At 49.0% G+C, this 16,672-nt stretch overlaps 1 protein-coding gene across 2 annotated transcripts in view; it reads right to left on the bottom strand.

The window, feature by feature from the left end:
• Positions 1–16,672, bottom strand: part of WASHC1 (WASH complex subunit 1) — a 45,160-nt gene that overhangs the window by 3,889 nt on the left and 24,599 nt on the right. For both annotated transcript variants that reach the window (XM_054386682.1, XM_054386681.1), the window contains 4 exons: positions 8,642–8,753; positions 7,837–7,983; positions 1,503–1,639; positions 438–573 (listed from right to left, as the gene is read on the bottom strand). In XM_054386682.1, the coding sequence (XP_054242657.1) occupies positions 438–573; positions 1,503–1,639; positions 7,837–7,983; positions 8,642–8,753 (532 nt within the window). The remainder of the gene's footprint in view (positions 1–437; positions 574–1,502; positions 1,640–7,836; positions 7,984–8,641; positions 8,754–16,672) is intronic.

A 16,672-nucleotide genomic window follows, 5' to 3' on the forward strand; every position in this document is an offset into this window, starting at 1 on the left:
TGCTCTTGCTGGCTGGTTCCTCTGCAGCAGCTGGCACCCCTTCCTAGCAGGGCACAGACCTCCACCCAGGCACTTTCCAGCCGTGGCACATAACTTCAGACTCCTCACAAGGCTCAACAGGAGGGGCATTATCTAATGATGGAGTCTCCAGAACCCTCTAGAACCACTGGGTCTACCAGCAAGGTGAACTGCTGTTACGTTATTCTCCTCACACCACCCAGTAATGGCTTGGGCAGAGAGAAACTCCTGCCACATTTGAAGGGTTTCTGTCACTCATCAATCCCAAACCTGGACTTCGGGCTCAAAAATGGGCTTGCTAAGTGAGACACCCTGCAGCTCCTGCCTGTTCTTCCCCCTACACAAGCCCTCTCCCCTCTCAAGGCTGACCACAGTGTCCTGTAATGGGCAGCAGCTGTACCCCCACAGTTGCCCCACACCTGCTGGTCCAGCTGTCCCCTTTTGGTGATGGAAAGAGGAGCATCAAAAAGTTTCTCTTCTGTCTCTGTTTCCAGAGCCACATGGGTCTTGGTGACTGCCCCAGCCAGAGGATCCAGGAAAACATACTTCTTGTACCTGAGGATGGAGGACAAGTATTTCAGTGATGCCACTTTCAGAGCCAAGGCTAGACCAAGCTGCATACCCAAGAAGACCTGGGGGGTGGAGACCTCCCAACTCACACACAGGTGGAATGTACTGGCCTTCCAGTTTCCTTCTAGCCCCATTTTCCTGGCCTTTCACTCCACAAGCAGGAGGGGGTCAGCTCCCCCATCCTGCCACTGCAGCCTCTACATTCATTCTAAAGCAAAGCTCTACTGCACTGCCATCATTATCAAGCTCCCCCCCACCCACTCTCTGAGCTGCGATTGTCCTACAACCTGCAGCAGGTCATGAGTCTCTCCTGGTGACTTGTCACTCAAGGGGCAGGAGGAAAGATAGGGAAAATAATCTTGTGGCTCAGGGGGAGAAAGAGAAGATCCAGCAGCTGAAAGCTTGAGAGGGGCTTAAAGAAGTTCTTCAGTAGGGGCAGAAGGCGGGCACAGGAGACAAAGCCCAATGGGAAGGGAACTGCAGTGAGAGGCATTGGAAACACTGAAGCCACAACAGTAGCAGAACGCTGCTGTGGGAACCATCAGCAGAAGGAGCAGAACCTAGGCCGGCACATGGGGCAGAGAAGGGCAGAAGTGACAGCAGCTCTCAAGGCTGGAGAGAAATTCTTACAAGGGTATGACACGGAAGACTGAGTCAGGAAAGGGAAGTGCAAATCTGGGTTGAAAGCAAGCAAGTGGGGTTCAGATGCAGATAAAACAACTCCTTCCACCCAAGGGGAAGATGGGGCAGAAATAGTTGATAGCTAGAAGCCAAAATCAAACCCTGTCCTAGCAGGAGCCTGGTATGCAAGACCCTGAGGAAAGCATGCAGTCACTGCTGCCCCCAGGGCAGGGAAAACTCCTCTGAGGACAAGCAGGGGCAGGGGAGCAGCACAGCACCGCTCCAGCTCTTACAGGTTCTCAGTGGTGTTGAAGAGCAGCAGGGAGCTGAGGGAGCTGATGTTCCTGGGGAGGCTGCCAAGGCCTTCTTCTGCATCATCCTCCTGGTGAACTTTGGTGCTAACACACACAGGGAAATACTTGAGCTTCTCCTGCAAGAAGATAGATAACAGGTGGTAAGACTCTAAAACCACAGCTGCTGAGACAGCTCTGCCGAGCCACGACAACCCACTCTGCATGGTCTACTGCATGGCCTGGGAAACTACTGCTCCCTCTCCAGCTCCTGAGCAGGGGAGCACATGGACAGCACTACAATCCCACACTGTGACAAATGTCAGCAGCTCATGCTCATGGCACATGTTTTTGACACCATGGGTGGGTCACACTGAACCAGTGCTGCTATGGCCACAGATCCACCAGAATAAAATAACCACTCTGGATCTATAGCAAGAGGCAGGATGGAGCAGAGCAATGTAAGAACCTTTTGTTACAGTGTCACAGAATTGTCAGGGTTGGAAGGGACCTCAAGGACCATCCAGTTCCAACCCTGCTGCCATGGGCAGGAACACCTCACACTAGATCAGGTTGCCCAAAGCCACATCCAGCCTAGCCTTAAAATCCTCAAGGGATTAGGCTTCCATGGGTGACCTGTTCCAGTGTCTCTCCACCCTCATGGGGAAGAACCTCTTCCTAACATCTAATCTAACTCTCCCCTCCTCTAGCTTGGATCCATACCCCCCACTCCTATCACTATCCAGCACCCTGAGGAGTCCCTCACCTCTCCAGCTGCTGCACATTTTTGTGCAGCCACATTCTCCCAAACATCTCTGTTACCTCCCCTCTGCTACCTTCCCTCAATGCCTTCAGAGCTGTGCTCCCACCAGTGGGGTATGCAGAGAAGGCAAAGGAGGAAGAGACCAGGGGAAGCTGGAGTGGCTGCACTGGCATGAGCTTGGGCAGCGGGCAGGCAGCAGGAAGCACCAACATGTGCCAGATGGTCCTGCAAGGCCCGAGGAATTCGCAGGAGTTTTCAACTCTAATGAACTGAAATCTCCTCTCTTGGTTCTACACTTCATGCATAATACACAGAGCTCCCTTTGGACAGGGACTCAGTGCCTCTGAACTGCTTGGCTTTTACACAGCTCAGGCACTGCCAGCCCAGCCCAGCTCAGCTCAGCTCAGGCACTGCTAGCCCAGCCCAGATCAGGCACTGTCAGCACAGCTCAGACAGTGCCAGCCCAGCCCAGCTCAGGGCAGTGCCAGCCCAGCTCAGATACTGCCAGCCCAGGACAATGTTTCAGCCAGCAGCACAGCACCTGATGCCAGCTGCTCAGGAAGGGGTGCTGGGGGGTGAAGCTCAGTGCTCACAGCACTTTGCAGCAGAGGAAGGAAAGGCATCAGTTCATGAGCCCAGGGACAGCCTGAGATGGATGAACCTCCAGCCCAGACCCCTCCCCACACCTTTCCTCCCCACCCTGAACAGCTGCTGCTCTCTCTCCACAGAGCAGGCGGAGCAGCAGCCTAGACCTGTGAGCTGCTGAGTGCTCACACGAGAACCAACCGGAGCACGAACCAGGGCAGTTGGTCAGGTTGAATGACTGGCCACACTCTTGTGGTTTTCTTCTGTCACAAAACCACTTCAAATGCTGTCCACAGCTTCCTACTGCCTGCCTGCTTATGGCATCTGTGATGGTTTGAAACTGTCTTTTTAATTTTTCCTTGCAAAGTTCAGAACAGAGAAAGTGAAAGAATGTAAATAGGTCACTATTGGCTGTAAGAAAGCAAAATAACGATTGTTCTAAACACTTCCATTGGATAGAGAGAAATGTTTAAGAACTATTACCCAAAACAAAGTGGGCACTCTGCACATTCTGCGTTCTGCAGTGGGGGCAGTTGCTGGGCTGTCTGGCTGCTGTTTCTTCTTCTCTTCTGGCTGAAGATAACACACTGACCTTGGCAGCTAAGTTAACAACTTTCTGCTCTAACTAAACTCTGCTTCTCTGTCCAGGGAGGTCTAGGGGGGGAGCTCCTGGGAGAGGGAGGCCCCCTTTGGGAGAAGCAAAGGGAGCTTGGTTGTGCTTTTCTATTGATTGTATATATTTGTAAGTGTTGTGAATTTTGTATATTTGTACATATTCATTGCATTTCATCTGCTTGTAAATACAGCTTTTCATTTGCTTCCAGACTGGGCTAGCCTGGTTATTGTCGGTGGGGGGGGGGAATTTCAGCTCACACCGACACAGCATCCCTGCTCTATCCCATTCTTTGAGTCCTTCTTCTCTCCTTGTACTTGGATGGGGAGCTGGAGACCACCACTGGTGCAGTTTTAAGACCACATCTCAGCAGTTTCTGTTGATTGAAATTTCAGGCTTGAATTTGGTAGCCAAAAATGCTGGGAAATAGCTTAGTCATAGCTCAGTTAATCCACTAAGAGTTTGTGTGATGTTCTGAGTACACTAAATGCCCTAAGAAGTGACCCAGGAGGTTTTGATTTGAAGGTAGTTTTCCACCCCCCAAATAACAGGTTCCAGCTTGTGAAAAACAGAGTGAACAGCTTGAGTTGGTACAGCAGCAAGCAAAAAGATAGAAATGGTTATTTAAAGACTGTGGAAAAAGAGATTCAGAAATAGAGCTTCTTTTGATCATTAATATTCATTTCCCAATATTTAATTTGTTGAGCATGAGGGAGTACCATGTGTTTGCTAGCACTGCTCACATAGCCCTCAAGCCATATGTACGGGGGGGAGGTTTTGACACAGAAAGATTTCAGTTAGCACAGGAAGGCTATGGGTGCAGTAAGAAACCAACCACTACCTAGGTTTACTTTTAAGCCTCATCTAAGGCAGTCCTAAAAGCACTAAGCACCAGTATTGCTCTACAGAAGCCTTTGAATTAAATGCCACCACAGTGCTGAGCTTGACCAAGCACCTAGACCTGATCTGAAACTCAGAACAGCACCCCACAACAGTGAACCCCACAAGTTAACATTACAAATGAGTTTCCTTGCAGGGACATTCAGCCCTTCAGCTGAAGGTTCAGCAGCACTGACATACTGAAGTCATGGGGTGTGCCTGAACGCCCTAGCATGCTAGCCTGGGATTTGGCACCTGGCAGCATCCCACCCTAAGGATGCTGCCTTTCCAGGCGTTTCTCTGTAACAGCCTACACCCTGGCTCTTCAGTTTAATTAAGCATATGCTCTCACTAAGGGAACTGGGCTGCTACACCAGGAATCATCCCCTCCATGCCAGTGGCATGCTGAGGCCTCCTGATGCCCATGCTTGAGGTCAGACTCATAAGGACATGCCAAAGTACTGGCAGTTCTGAAGCCCTGTGAGGTTACTCCAGCAGTGGGCTATAACCTTTGCTTGAAACTCTTCCCAAGCTCAGGCAAACCATGTCACCCACTTCATTTTCCAGCCTCCTGAGGGGCACTTGCAGCACCCAGACACAGGTCCCACTGCAAAGGCAGTGCCCACAATCTGAGAAACCTCACAGGGCTGCAGCCAAGCCACTGTTCCAGCCTGCCTAGCTGCTATGACAGCAACGTGCAAAGCAAGCAGCTTCCCAGGCTTACCACAAGGACCTCACTTCTGGCACTTCTGTCTATCAGTGCTTATCTTACCAACCTCAAAGAGTGTCCTCTCAACAGCTGAGCTTTCACTTGCAAGGGGTGTGGAGGGTGAAAGAAGAATTCCCCAGGAAGGAAGCACTAAATAAAGCTGCAGAATGCTACCCATTTCCAGCCCAGCTGCTTTCCCTACAGAGCACAAACTCTTCAGTGCTACACACAGCCTGCCACCACTTAACCTGCAACTGACAGGATCAGAGCTTGCTCTCCTTGTGGGGCAAGTGTGTGAGTCAAGCCAGCAAAGCCTATTGCAACTGCTCCCAGCAAAGAGGCCCTCATTAGAAGTGAAAACAGGCAATGAGGCTCTGCTGAAAGCCCTGAATAATTGAGGAGAGCATAAATGCAAACATCATATTTCTGTCTGTCACATTTCATTACTGCAAGGCACATGAGGCTCTGTGCTCAGCCACGGCCAGGAAGGGGCCTGGTCCCCTTGGAGTGTGGTCAGAGCTTGGCACATCAGCTGCTCCTGGCACAGATCTTCATCCTCCCATCAGATGACAGCCACTCAGCAGCACAGAAGCATCCCCTTGTACCACAGAAGAGCTGCAGGAGCCATTGTATGTGTGAGCTTAGCAAGAGTAGTAAGTCTGCTGCATGAGATTAGGTCAGGAAGCCAGGGAAAGCTAAGCAGCCCCAGGGAAGGATCAAAAGATGAGTCTGGGTTGTAGGAGGGGAAGAGCCAATACAGACATCCCCCAGGGCCTGCACAAAGTCCCTGTGGTTATGAGAGCCTTGACACAAAGGGCAGAACATGGCAATGGTACGGAGGTCATCTGGGACTAGAGGTGGCCATAGGCAGCTGGGAGGGCTGCAGGGAAGGGCATGCAGAGCCTATTGCAGCCAGTGGGCAGCTGTGAAGGAATTGATTTAGGGACCAGAACTCCAGACACTCTTACTGATAGAAGGAGATGCTTTAACCCTGATGGACGGTAAACCCTGGGAACAGAGTGCAGCTAGAAAGGAAAACATAGATAGGTTGACTCCCAGTAGTCACTGTGACGTAAGGGAGTTATGCAAGGACCTGATAACAGGAACTCAGTCAAAGTTGTAACATCAAAGATGCAGAATTATGGAATCCTTTATCTCTTGCCTGACGCTTGCTTAAGACTTGGAAAAAATACATGCCTTCGTGTGATACTTTCTCTCTGTAGCCAATCATGAATTTACAACTGTAGCTTGGACATACCAATGACCAATTACAAGCTGCCTTTTGATATTATGTTAACCTACATAAAGAAAAAGCTTTGTACAATAAAGTGACACTTTGCTTGTATCAGGCTGCGTCCTGTCTCTCGCATCACGGCAGCTGCATGGCTCCACCATTTGCTCTTTGCAGGACACTGCTTTTTAGCAGCTGTTGCCCTTCTCAGTTCCCTCCTGGGTGACTGGCTGTACATTGACATTAGTCTTTCAGCTTGGGAGAGCATCTCCCCTGTCCTCTCACCACCTACCTCTGCTCCCCCTCCATGCTCTGATGGATGGGGCCATAATCAGCCTGCCCTGGCCAGCCAGCAGTCGGTGCCATACAGGTCTGCCTTGCAGCACTGCCATGGCCAGCAGGAAGCACAAACCCTGCTGGAGTTTGCCAGCTGTCCCTGTGGCCAGCAGCACTGCTTCCCTGGCCTGCCTGAAATATTCATGACTACCTCACCCTGTGAGGTCTCCACTCCACTAAAACTCAGGAAAGTTTACGATGATAAGTTATTCAGGGGCAGCTTTATTTTTGGGCACACCAGGAAGAGGAAGGAAGTCTCTTTAGGGGTCGAGAGCAGGGAACTTGTCAGGTCGATCCCTAACCTGCCAGGAACTGCACGTCTGCTGCTGGTGGCACAGCACACACACAGCAACTTCTAAACTTCAAGCACAGCAACTTTTCCTCCTCTTCTTCCAACACAGGGACGCTGAATCAAATTATTCATTCTTTGGCAGTGTTTCCTGCCAAACATACAATTTCTCAGTCCTCCCTAAGAAGCTCCTTTCTGCCACTCAATCCACAGGCTAACAGAGAATTCAAGACTTCAAGACCTCCTTCAATACCACCAGCTGCAGACATCTGTGCTGAAGGTGCACCTGGAAGCCCTCTCTGGAGACCTTGCAACCTACAGTAGCTGAACACAAGGGAAAGTAGAAGCAAAACACAAACAAAAGATGCAAAGAAGCAAAATGATTTTCTCAAGATGCAAAACAACTCTGGGAACCAGGGAGGGACAATACCCAAGTGCTTTCCTGGGGCAGCAATATGCTGTGAAGACTCCTCTTTTCTCCCAACACACTCACATGCACTTTTACTTTTCCCTTCTCTCCATCACTTTATATTAGAGCCCTCAGAAACTATTTTTCCAACAATTGTGACCCTGCTCCCAGCTGCCTTGCTATGCACAGCCAAAGTCTGAAGCCCAGCCAGAAGCACCACAGCAATGCTGTAGGCAACAGGGGTGTGACAGGAAGTGGGAGTGCTGCAGAGGGCTGGTAGCCAGCAGTCACTCAGAGCACTCAAACACCCAGCCAAGGTCTTGGACTCGCTTAGGCCTCTCAGATTGGAAGCTCTGCAAGCTTCTCAGCCTGACCTCACACACTCACACCAAGAGATGGAGCTGAAAAGATGTTTTGCCTCTCCCAGCCTATGTCCTAAAGGCCTTGTCTACCTCATCAAAGAGACTGACAGCCTCACAGCATCTCTTTGCTTCTTCATCTCCAGGTCTGTTCTCCTCCTTACCTGCAGAGCCTTCTCATCCAGCATTCGGTGTTTGCTTTGAATCTTGTGTCTTGGCCATTTCTGTTTTGCTGGGTCTTCTGCACCAGCAAAAATTGAACTGTACTCCTGCAGCCGCTCAGGGGCTGGATACTTGGCACTGGAAAATACCTGTGGAGAGACAAGGAGAGACTGAAAAATCCCAACAACTGAGCAATCCTGCACTACAGAAACACATGGAATGGAGCGAACACAAAGTCTGGTGGGCAAGGACAGCCTGAGTCAGCAGGCTCCTAAGGGCTACAGGCATGGACTGCATCAAAGCATGGGTTGTCACTTCAGGTAGTGCCCAATCTCCTCTCTCTGCACAAGTGCAGGGAGATCACAGGCTTGCATGGGCAGAAAGAGAACTGAAACTACCAAACTGAGCAAGAATGAGGAAAGAAGAGTTTTCACTACTTGTACATGGCTCACCCAGAGTAAGGTGCACAAAGGGGAGGCACTCCAACATCAGCTTTCATTCAAATAGCTCAAGTGGCTATGAGCCTGAAGTGGAAGGGTGCTGGGCTTAGCCCAGCACAAGCCTTTGCTCTTTCTCAGGGAGAACTTATATAGATCTCACAAGGCCAGGAACTGTGTGGTTCATGGATCTAAAAATCATCAACTGGATGAGTCAGGAAAGGGATTCTCAATACAATTCTCAATTCTTGCTGCCCAGCAGCAAGGCATGAAGAGGTGAGTGGGCAGCAACTGCTACAGCCTAGCACCTACTCTTGTCCAGAGGTTACATCAGGAGTAAAGAGAGGAGGTGAAGTAGGGAAGTCACTACCTTAATAGCCTTCTTGCTTCCCTTTATCTTCTCAATCTTGGCCTGGGCCAGCGTGACTCTCTCACCAATGGCTTGCAGCTGCGCCTGGCTGGCCTCCACCCGCTGCGAGATCCTAGGAGGAAAGCATCTTTCTTGGGATCAAGAACCCAAAGCCACATAGTTTGTGGCAGCAGCAGTGTCTTCCCTCAGGGAAAATGTGATTATTGGCAGACTGCATTGTTTTACAGGGCAGAACAGTGCTGGTTGAGATATGCTTATCTGGGTGCCACTGAGAGCTTTAGGTACTCCACCACAGAGTTATGGGAGGGGATTGTCCCCTGGGACTCAGCTCTGGGGAGGCCACACCTTGAGTGTTGTGTCCAGTTTTGGGCACCTCAATACAAGAGAGATGTGGAGATGCTGGAGCCAGGGCAGAGAAGGGCAAGAAAGCTGTGAAGGGCTTGGGAGAATAAATCTAGTGGAGAGTGACTGAAGGAGCTGGGGATGGTTAGTGTGAAAAAGAGGAGGCTGAGGGGAGACCTCCTGGCTCTCTACAGCTACCTGCAAGGAGGTTGTGGACAGGCTGGTGCTGGTCTCTTCTCATAGGTAATCAGTGACAGAACAAGAGGGAATGGCCTCAAGCTGCACAGCAGGGCAGGGTTAGACTGGACAGTAGGAAGAATTTTTTCCCAGCAAGAGTGGTCAGGCATTGGAATGTGCTGCCCAGGAAAGCGGTGGAGTCACCAACCCTGGATGTGTTTAAAGGTGGTTTGGATATGGTACCTGGGGATATGTTTAGGGGTGAATCTTGTAGAGCAGGGTTAATGGTTGGACTTGGTGATCCCAAGAGCCTTTTCCAGCCTGAATGTTTCTGTGGTTCTGTGATTCTGTTAAGTCTGGTCCATGATCCACAGCACAACATTCCCAATGCTGCTTGAGACACAGCACAGAAAGGTGAAGAGCTGCAACCACAGTCCCCCCCTATGCTTCTCTGCAGGTACTGCTGGCAAGAGACCCACAGCCAGTTAGCCACTGCCAATGGATTTTTAATGCAAATGCCAGGCAGCACAGGCTAGTGAGCAGAGTTCAGGCCTCACAAAGCTTCAGATGTCCTCTCCTACACCAGCACTTTGTTGCACGGCTTTTTGCATGCTGCCTTGCAGCTCTTTGATCTGGTTTCCACATCATCTAAACAACATCAGATCCTTTTCTGCAGCAATACTCAGTCACTGAATGTGCTGGGTTTGGTGAGGGTAGAGTTAACTTTCCTCACAGTGGCTGGTGTGGGGCTGCACTTCGGACTTGTGTTGCAAACAGCTCTTATCACACAGGGATGTTTCTGTTACTGCTGAGCAGGTCTTACACCGAGTCCAGGCCTTTCCTGCTTCTCACCCCAGCCCACCAGTGAGAAGCTGGGAGAGGACACAGCCTGGACAGCTGATCCCAGCTGACCAAAGGGATACTCCATCCCATAAAGTATCATGCTCAGCATATAAATTAAGGGGAAGGTTGGCCATGGGCTGCTGCTTAGCCATTGGCTGGGCACAAGTCAGTTGGTGATGAGCAACTGGTTTTCATTTGCATTACTTGTCTTTCTTAGGGGGCTCTGTTGGTTTGTTTTGTTGGGTTTGTTTATTTTTCCCTGATTTGTTTGTTTGGGAGTTTTTTTTGTTTGTTTTTGAGGGCTTTTTTCTGTGTTCCTTTTCATTACATCATCATCATTATTATTATTACAACTGTTCCATTATTAAACAGTTCTTATCTCAACCCATGCATCTTCTCACTTTTATCCTTCCAATTCTCTTCCCCTCTCTCCATCCTGCTGGGGCAGGGAGTGGATAAGTGGTTTGTGTGGGGCTTAGTTGCCATCTGGGGTTAAGCCACAAACCAGATCAGCATCAAAATGCTTTGGGACTGAGACAGCACCTTGTGGCAACAGGGGATAGTGGTCACCATGCATCTGCATTCACCACATAGACTTATTCACTCCCCACAAGATGCCCTGCAGCCATGGGCATGACTGAAACTGCCAGCATGTCATGGAGTTGCCACCATGAAGCAGGAACTTGTTACAGAGGATCATCCAGAGGCTAGGAGGGACACTGGGACTCAGCAGGTAACTCTGGAGCCACCTCCTCAGAACGGACCTTCCTTCCACATGCATAACAAGGCAGGCTCAGTCTAGCTTCACACTCAAAACTGTTCTGGATCTTCACTCCTCTAGTGAAGCCGTCAATATGTTTATGGCTATGCAACCATTAGAAGAGATAACAGCCCAGCAATGCCTTGCAGCAAGGAGTTGTATCAGCTCATTTTGTGCCTGCAAAAAAATCACTCTCAAGTAGTACCTTTACATTTCACCCAAGTCCCTCTTTGGTTTTGAGTAGAGAGCTCCCATGCTTTTTTCCACTCTGTAACATTTATTTGAGTAACAAATTTGACATCACTAGTGTTATAAATCTGAAATCCATGTTCCAAGAAAGAGCTGGCAAAGCTGGTACAGCTTTTATCTCTGGTCTGATGCCTCCGGAGCTTGATTTGTCTGGTTTAAAAGTCTTTGTTCAAGCTTTTTGAAAACAGCTTCTTGCAATCTTTCAAAAAAAGCTCCTTGAACTTCACTCCTAACTCACCCTTTAACACAAATCACTTATTATATTCATCACAACTAGTGATCCATGATTCCCACTGCCACTCTGTGCAGCACATCCCTATGGCAGAACAGAAATGGACTCCACTAGAGCCACTCTTCCTGTTGGATGCAATGTAAGCAGCCTGTTCACTCTGTGCCATTCTGAAAGAGCTCTGCACTTCTTTCTCTAGACAGCTGCGTATGTTTCTCTTGGTTTGCAGCTGTGCTCCCCTCCTCTTGCAAGCATGAAAATCCTTCCTTATGCAGCTAGCTGGAGAGCACACAGCCTGTTTCTACTTTCTTCTTTTTTGGAGTGGGAGATGAGCAAAACTTAACCTCATAAGATTCTCCCTCTCTGAATTATTCTCCATTTCCCTGTCATTTTATTTCAAACACAGTCTAACAGCTTGCACTTCGTAGCAGCACTAAGTACAAAGCTGTTCATCACTGCCTTCCCATACCCCCTCTCTGTCTCAGTGGAGTAAGTCCACATCAGTAATACACTTGGTGAGTTCTGAGACTAGTTTCTGTTGTTCCTTTCAATGCCCATTTCCCACCAGCTGTCTGCAGCAAATTTCAGGTGTCACAGAGCTGTCCTCTTGCTTTGCTTTGGTCCTCTGAAGGACTTCAGTCTTCCCTAACTGCCCTTCCCAGCACATTTTCCTACCTCACAGTTCGCCTCTTTTCTAGACGTTTTATAATTGTAATTGATTGTCACTATTTCCAGTACTGCTCCTGGGGGCATCTGACTGTTTTCACCATCTTCAAAGCTAAAAAACCCAGCCCTTTAGTTCTGCTTTGCTGCTCTCCTTCAAATCAATGATGCAATTTCCCCTCTCACCTGCCAGCAGACTCCTCTCCTAGAAGAGCTCAACAGAGGCTTTCTGAAGCTTCAAATAAAAGCCAAGTCTCAACTGCCTCTTAGACAGTACCTTGCTGACTCCTAGACCCAGTTCTGAGGAGCTGACAAGGCTCACGTTTCTCTCTCAGAAGGAAGTATTAAGCAAACACTGACACAAGCTCAGGCCTGGGAACCTGCATCCGCTGTTCTCCCTTCCAGCCACGAGCGTGTGTGGGTCAGGAGGCACAGCCAAACACCTTGCTCATTGCCTTTCCTGACCCACGTTATCCCCAATGCTTCCCCAGGCACCAGGCTGTTCCTCTCCCTTCCCACGCTCACTCATTTTACCAGCTGAAGAAGCACATGAGTTTCTAAGCAATCCCACTCACCCTTAGCTTCCACACTAGCACTTCCACAGCTAACATTCGCTCCCTCAGACACTTGGTGCAGGTGAATGGTGCCACAACCCCCTCTATGCCCCACCAAACCCAGGCAGCATGCTGGCTGTTAGAGTGCTTCTTGGGACTAGAGGGCTGACACCTCAAGTAACTCTCAGCCCACAGAGATGTATCCCTCTTTCCCATTCAAGGTTTTCTGGAACCTCTCTCAAAAAGGAAACATCTCTGCAAAGAGAACATGCCTGGCAATTGCTGTGCCCTAGCTGCAACAGTAAAGGTGCATGCAGAAGGGAAAGAGGGAAGACATCTACAGCTCCATCCATCCCTACAGCCCACCAACTATAATGGAGAGACAATTCAGGAGAGACAGGGATCTGCTGAAGAGAGTCCAATGGAGAGTCAGGAAGATGATGAGGGGCCTTGAGCATCTCCCCTGTGAAGAGAGACTGAGAGCCCTGGGGCTCTTTATTCTGGAGAATAGAAGACTGAGAGGGGATCTGATCAATGGCTGTCAATATCTGAGGGGTGGGTGTCAGGTGGAGGGGGCCAGGCTCTTTTTGGTGGAGCACAGTAATAAGACAAGGATCAAGGGATACAAACTGGAACATAGAAGGTTTCACCTCAACACGAGGAGAAACTTCTTTACTGTGAGGGTGCTGTTGCCCTGGAGCAGGCTGCCCAGAGAGGTTGTGGAGTTTCCTTCTCTGGAGACTTTCAAAATTCCTGTGTGACATGCCCTGGGTGATCCTGCTTTTGGCGGGGCGGAGGTTGGACTGGATGATCTCTGGAGGTCCCCTCCAACCTCTAATGTTCTGTGATTCTGTAAGAGTAATTACAGGAACCCACAAAAGGGCAGTATCATGCAGACAGCTCACTCCCAGTACAAGCTGGGGAGTGTTGTCCAGTGTCAGCTCATGTGTTTCACACCATTATGACTCTTCCCTGAGGCACCCTGCACCTTCTCCTGAGATTCCTACTCTAGGATTTGACATGTCAAATCCCACCAACCTCAGGGTAACTGCCAAAACCCCTTCCCCTGAGGTGGTACAGATACAGGCCCACAGGACAGGAGGAACACACTGGTCAACAGAATTCATGTATTTGCTGCTGAGCGAGGTCACTATGAAAAGAATTATTAAACTCCTCAATCCAAATCATCCAAATCCCTTCACATGCAAAGGCTCCTGAAAGTGCATGACCATTATGCATGTACAGTTCAAGATCCAGTTGCAGATGTTAGTTAAAAGAGACATAAAACCACACTGATACTGAAAAAAAAACCATGGCAAAACTCCTCTCATGGTCAAATGTCTGCAGCAACTTCAGCATTTTTACTGCTGTGCAAACTGAAACTACTCCAAGAGGTCAGTTGGTGTTTGTACAGAAAGGAAACAGGGATGGAGAGGGCTGTTACTGAGGACTCAGGGGCAAAGGGTCTGAAGCAAGGTGACCTTCAGACCTCAGCTTCCTTTTAAGGAGAAGTGTGTTACTGACTGCAATTTGTTTAAAGGCAACTGCAGTCAGGACAGGAGCGGTAAGTGTTAATTAATGGCCCACTACTGCCCCTCAGAACCTTGTGCTCAGACAGCTAAAACACCACCAGCATCTGAACCTACCCTGTCCTATTAGTCATTGCTGTGTTGCTTTGCACTTGGTGCTCTTTCCTGGTTGAGAAATCCCTCTGGTTAGATTCAATGTGACTTTGGAGTTGCAAAGGAGCAGCAGGCACACAGCGACAGCCCCTCCCTCTGAGGCCAGCTGCAGAGGGGCCTGCAGGAGGAAGGCAGATCCACCACCTGCCTTCACAGCCTGGACACTCAGCCAAGCCAGCCTTCCCCCCCAGTGCTTTTCTTTGGGGAAGTCATACATGTGACATTAAATCTACCCTGTGGATTACCTCTTAATCCATATAGACTTTTATTTTTGATCTAAACAGGCATTAAAGCCAATCTTTCAGCTGCTTTGATCCAGACTTTCACATTCTCTTGTTCCTCTGCAATCAAGCCCCCTGGCACCTTACCTCCAGCTTACATCCCATTTCTACAGCAGGTCACAGGATCACTTCCTCCTCCCTCATGTGCCTCCCTCACTGGAGCCATACCCTCCCTGTCCCATCTGTAGCCATGAAGCAGATCACTTCCCATTGATTCCATATAACTCCTCTGATAAATCTCACATTCAGGCAGCTACTGAAAGACCTCTCTGCTGTGTGCTCCCATAGGAAAAAGATTTGAAGCACTATGAATTTGGCAGCCATGGCCCTGGACACTGCCTCGTCAGTTGTCAGGAGTGGCAATAATACTGTATTTCCAAGGGGGTCTCCGAGCAGTCAGAGAGCATCAGGAAGGAGTTTAAAATCAGAGCAGGTTTCATGAAAGGTAGCTGGGCAGACAGAATTCAGGTGGAAGGAAGCATGACAGCAGTAGGAGACCCTTTGCTGTCTGTGCTGAAGGTACACATCACCCCAGAAGTGACAGAGATGACAAAACTTGGGAAGTGGAAGAGAGAAGAACCATGCTCCACATTAAGGTGAACAAGAAAGGCTTCTTCCAGAGGCTGGAAGGAAGAAAACCTCTCTAGAATACCAAAGAACTTCAATTTCATGTCTCAGGTACAAAAGTGAGTGAACCAAGGAGAAAGAACATTAGGGAGCAGAATGAGAAATGAATTTGCACAGGAGGACAAGGCAGCCAAAGTATTAAATGGCTTTTTCTTTAAATGATGCTGTATACATCATAGCAAGTCAGGCTTCTGCTCTCCTCCTAGCCCAAGCTCCAGCCCCAACAGATAGCAGGAGGGGGCTCAGCATTGTTGTTCTAAACTTCAGGGTACAAAAAGTAAATTTGTTCTCTAAAACCCTGGCTTTTTGCCTAAAAGTCAAGCTGGGTTTTTTTTTGGTTGGTTGGTCTTTGGTTTTGTTTTTTGTTGTTGGGGTTTTCTTCCCTCCACCAGACTGCAGGAGACATGACCTAGAAGGGATGGAGTTGATGGTTCTTGTTACTTTATTACATCCCCAGACTGTCCAAGAAGCTGGTGCTGGAGCAGAGTAACCAGGGGAGATAACGGTTCTGGCTGCTATCCACTGGTGCCAGAACCAGCATGATGCCACTACTGATAAGTTAGATACCACTAAATCTCTAGGACAGATTTTAGTGGGTCCCTCCTCAGAGAGAGCCACTGCTGAGCAGAGATTACTTCCCAAGAGAGGGGAGACATCATCTCATGAAGGTGGTGCTGCTGAGGGAGATTAACTTCCACCTTTCTTCTCCAGCTAAGACACTTCTTCACCCAGTTCTTTTCTGGAACCTAGAGGCATATCACTGCTCTCTTCTATTTGTATGTTGCAGAGAAGATGATAATCTCAAACTTTCTCAAGTTTTAATTTGTCCAAGAATCTTCTTGACAAAAGGCTTTGATGGCTCCTCAGGCTGCTGAAGTGATGGGGAAGCATCAGTGCACAGCACCTGTAACTCAGGACTGTGATGCACAATCACTAAATTGCCTCTGAGCAAGCCTAGAGAGCTAGGATAGAAAATATGAATGTGTTCTGGCTGGGTAACAAAGAGCAATGCTCTGTAAGGCACTGCAGTGTGCTTTACAAACACCCTCACCTCATACAGCTATTCCCACACCCTGCAGTGCCCAGCTGGGAGCCAGACATGGCCTGTGAGGAGCCCAAGCCTCACCCTCCTCACTCAAAGCAGCTGGCAGCATCACAGGATGGGCACAGTGTCAAGAAAAGACTGCTGGGACACTCAAGGTTTACAGTGATGCATTTAAAGCCAGTTGACAAAGCTGGTTCACTTCAGGAGCTGGAAAGGCAAAAAAGTGAAGTGCATGCTTTTACAAAAGTCACTCACAGAGAGCAACTTGTTTGCTTTCTGCTCTTCTCTCTCCATATTTAAGCAGCTTTTAAAGACTTGCTTCATGTCTAAGTGCAATCAGAAACTGTTCTCAGACAATTACCATCTCTGACAGAAAGCAATCCCAAGTGAGATAGTGTAATCAACCTTCCTCCATCAAAGGTTTGGATATGATACTAATTAATGTTTATCACACTGATTGCTCCTTGAGCCTGATTTGCAGGTGTTTCAGCAGTCACATGTTGCTCTGCTCCTGTGATGCCAAGCAGTTCTACAGAGGTGATCAAGGCTGCCAGGTTATCCTCTGCAGGATCTGGCAGA

This window comes from Indicator indicator, chromosome 14 (assembly GCF_027791375.1).
Source record: "Indicator indicator isolate 239-I01 chromosome 14, UM_Iind_1.1, whole genome shotgun sequence".
Classification (NCBI taxonomy): domain Eukaryota; kingdom Metazoa; phylum Chordata; class Aves; order Piciformes; family Indicatoridae; genus Indicator; species Indicator indicator.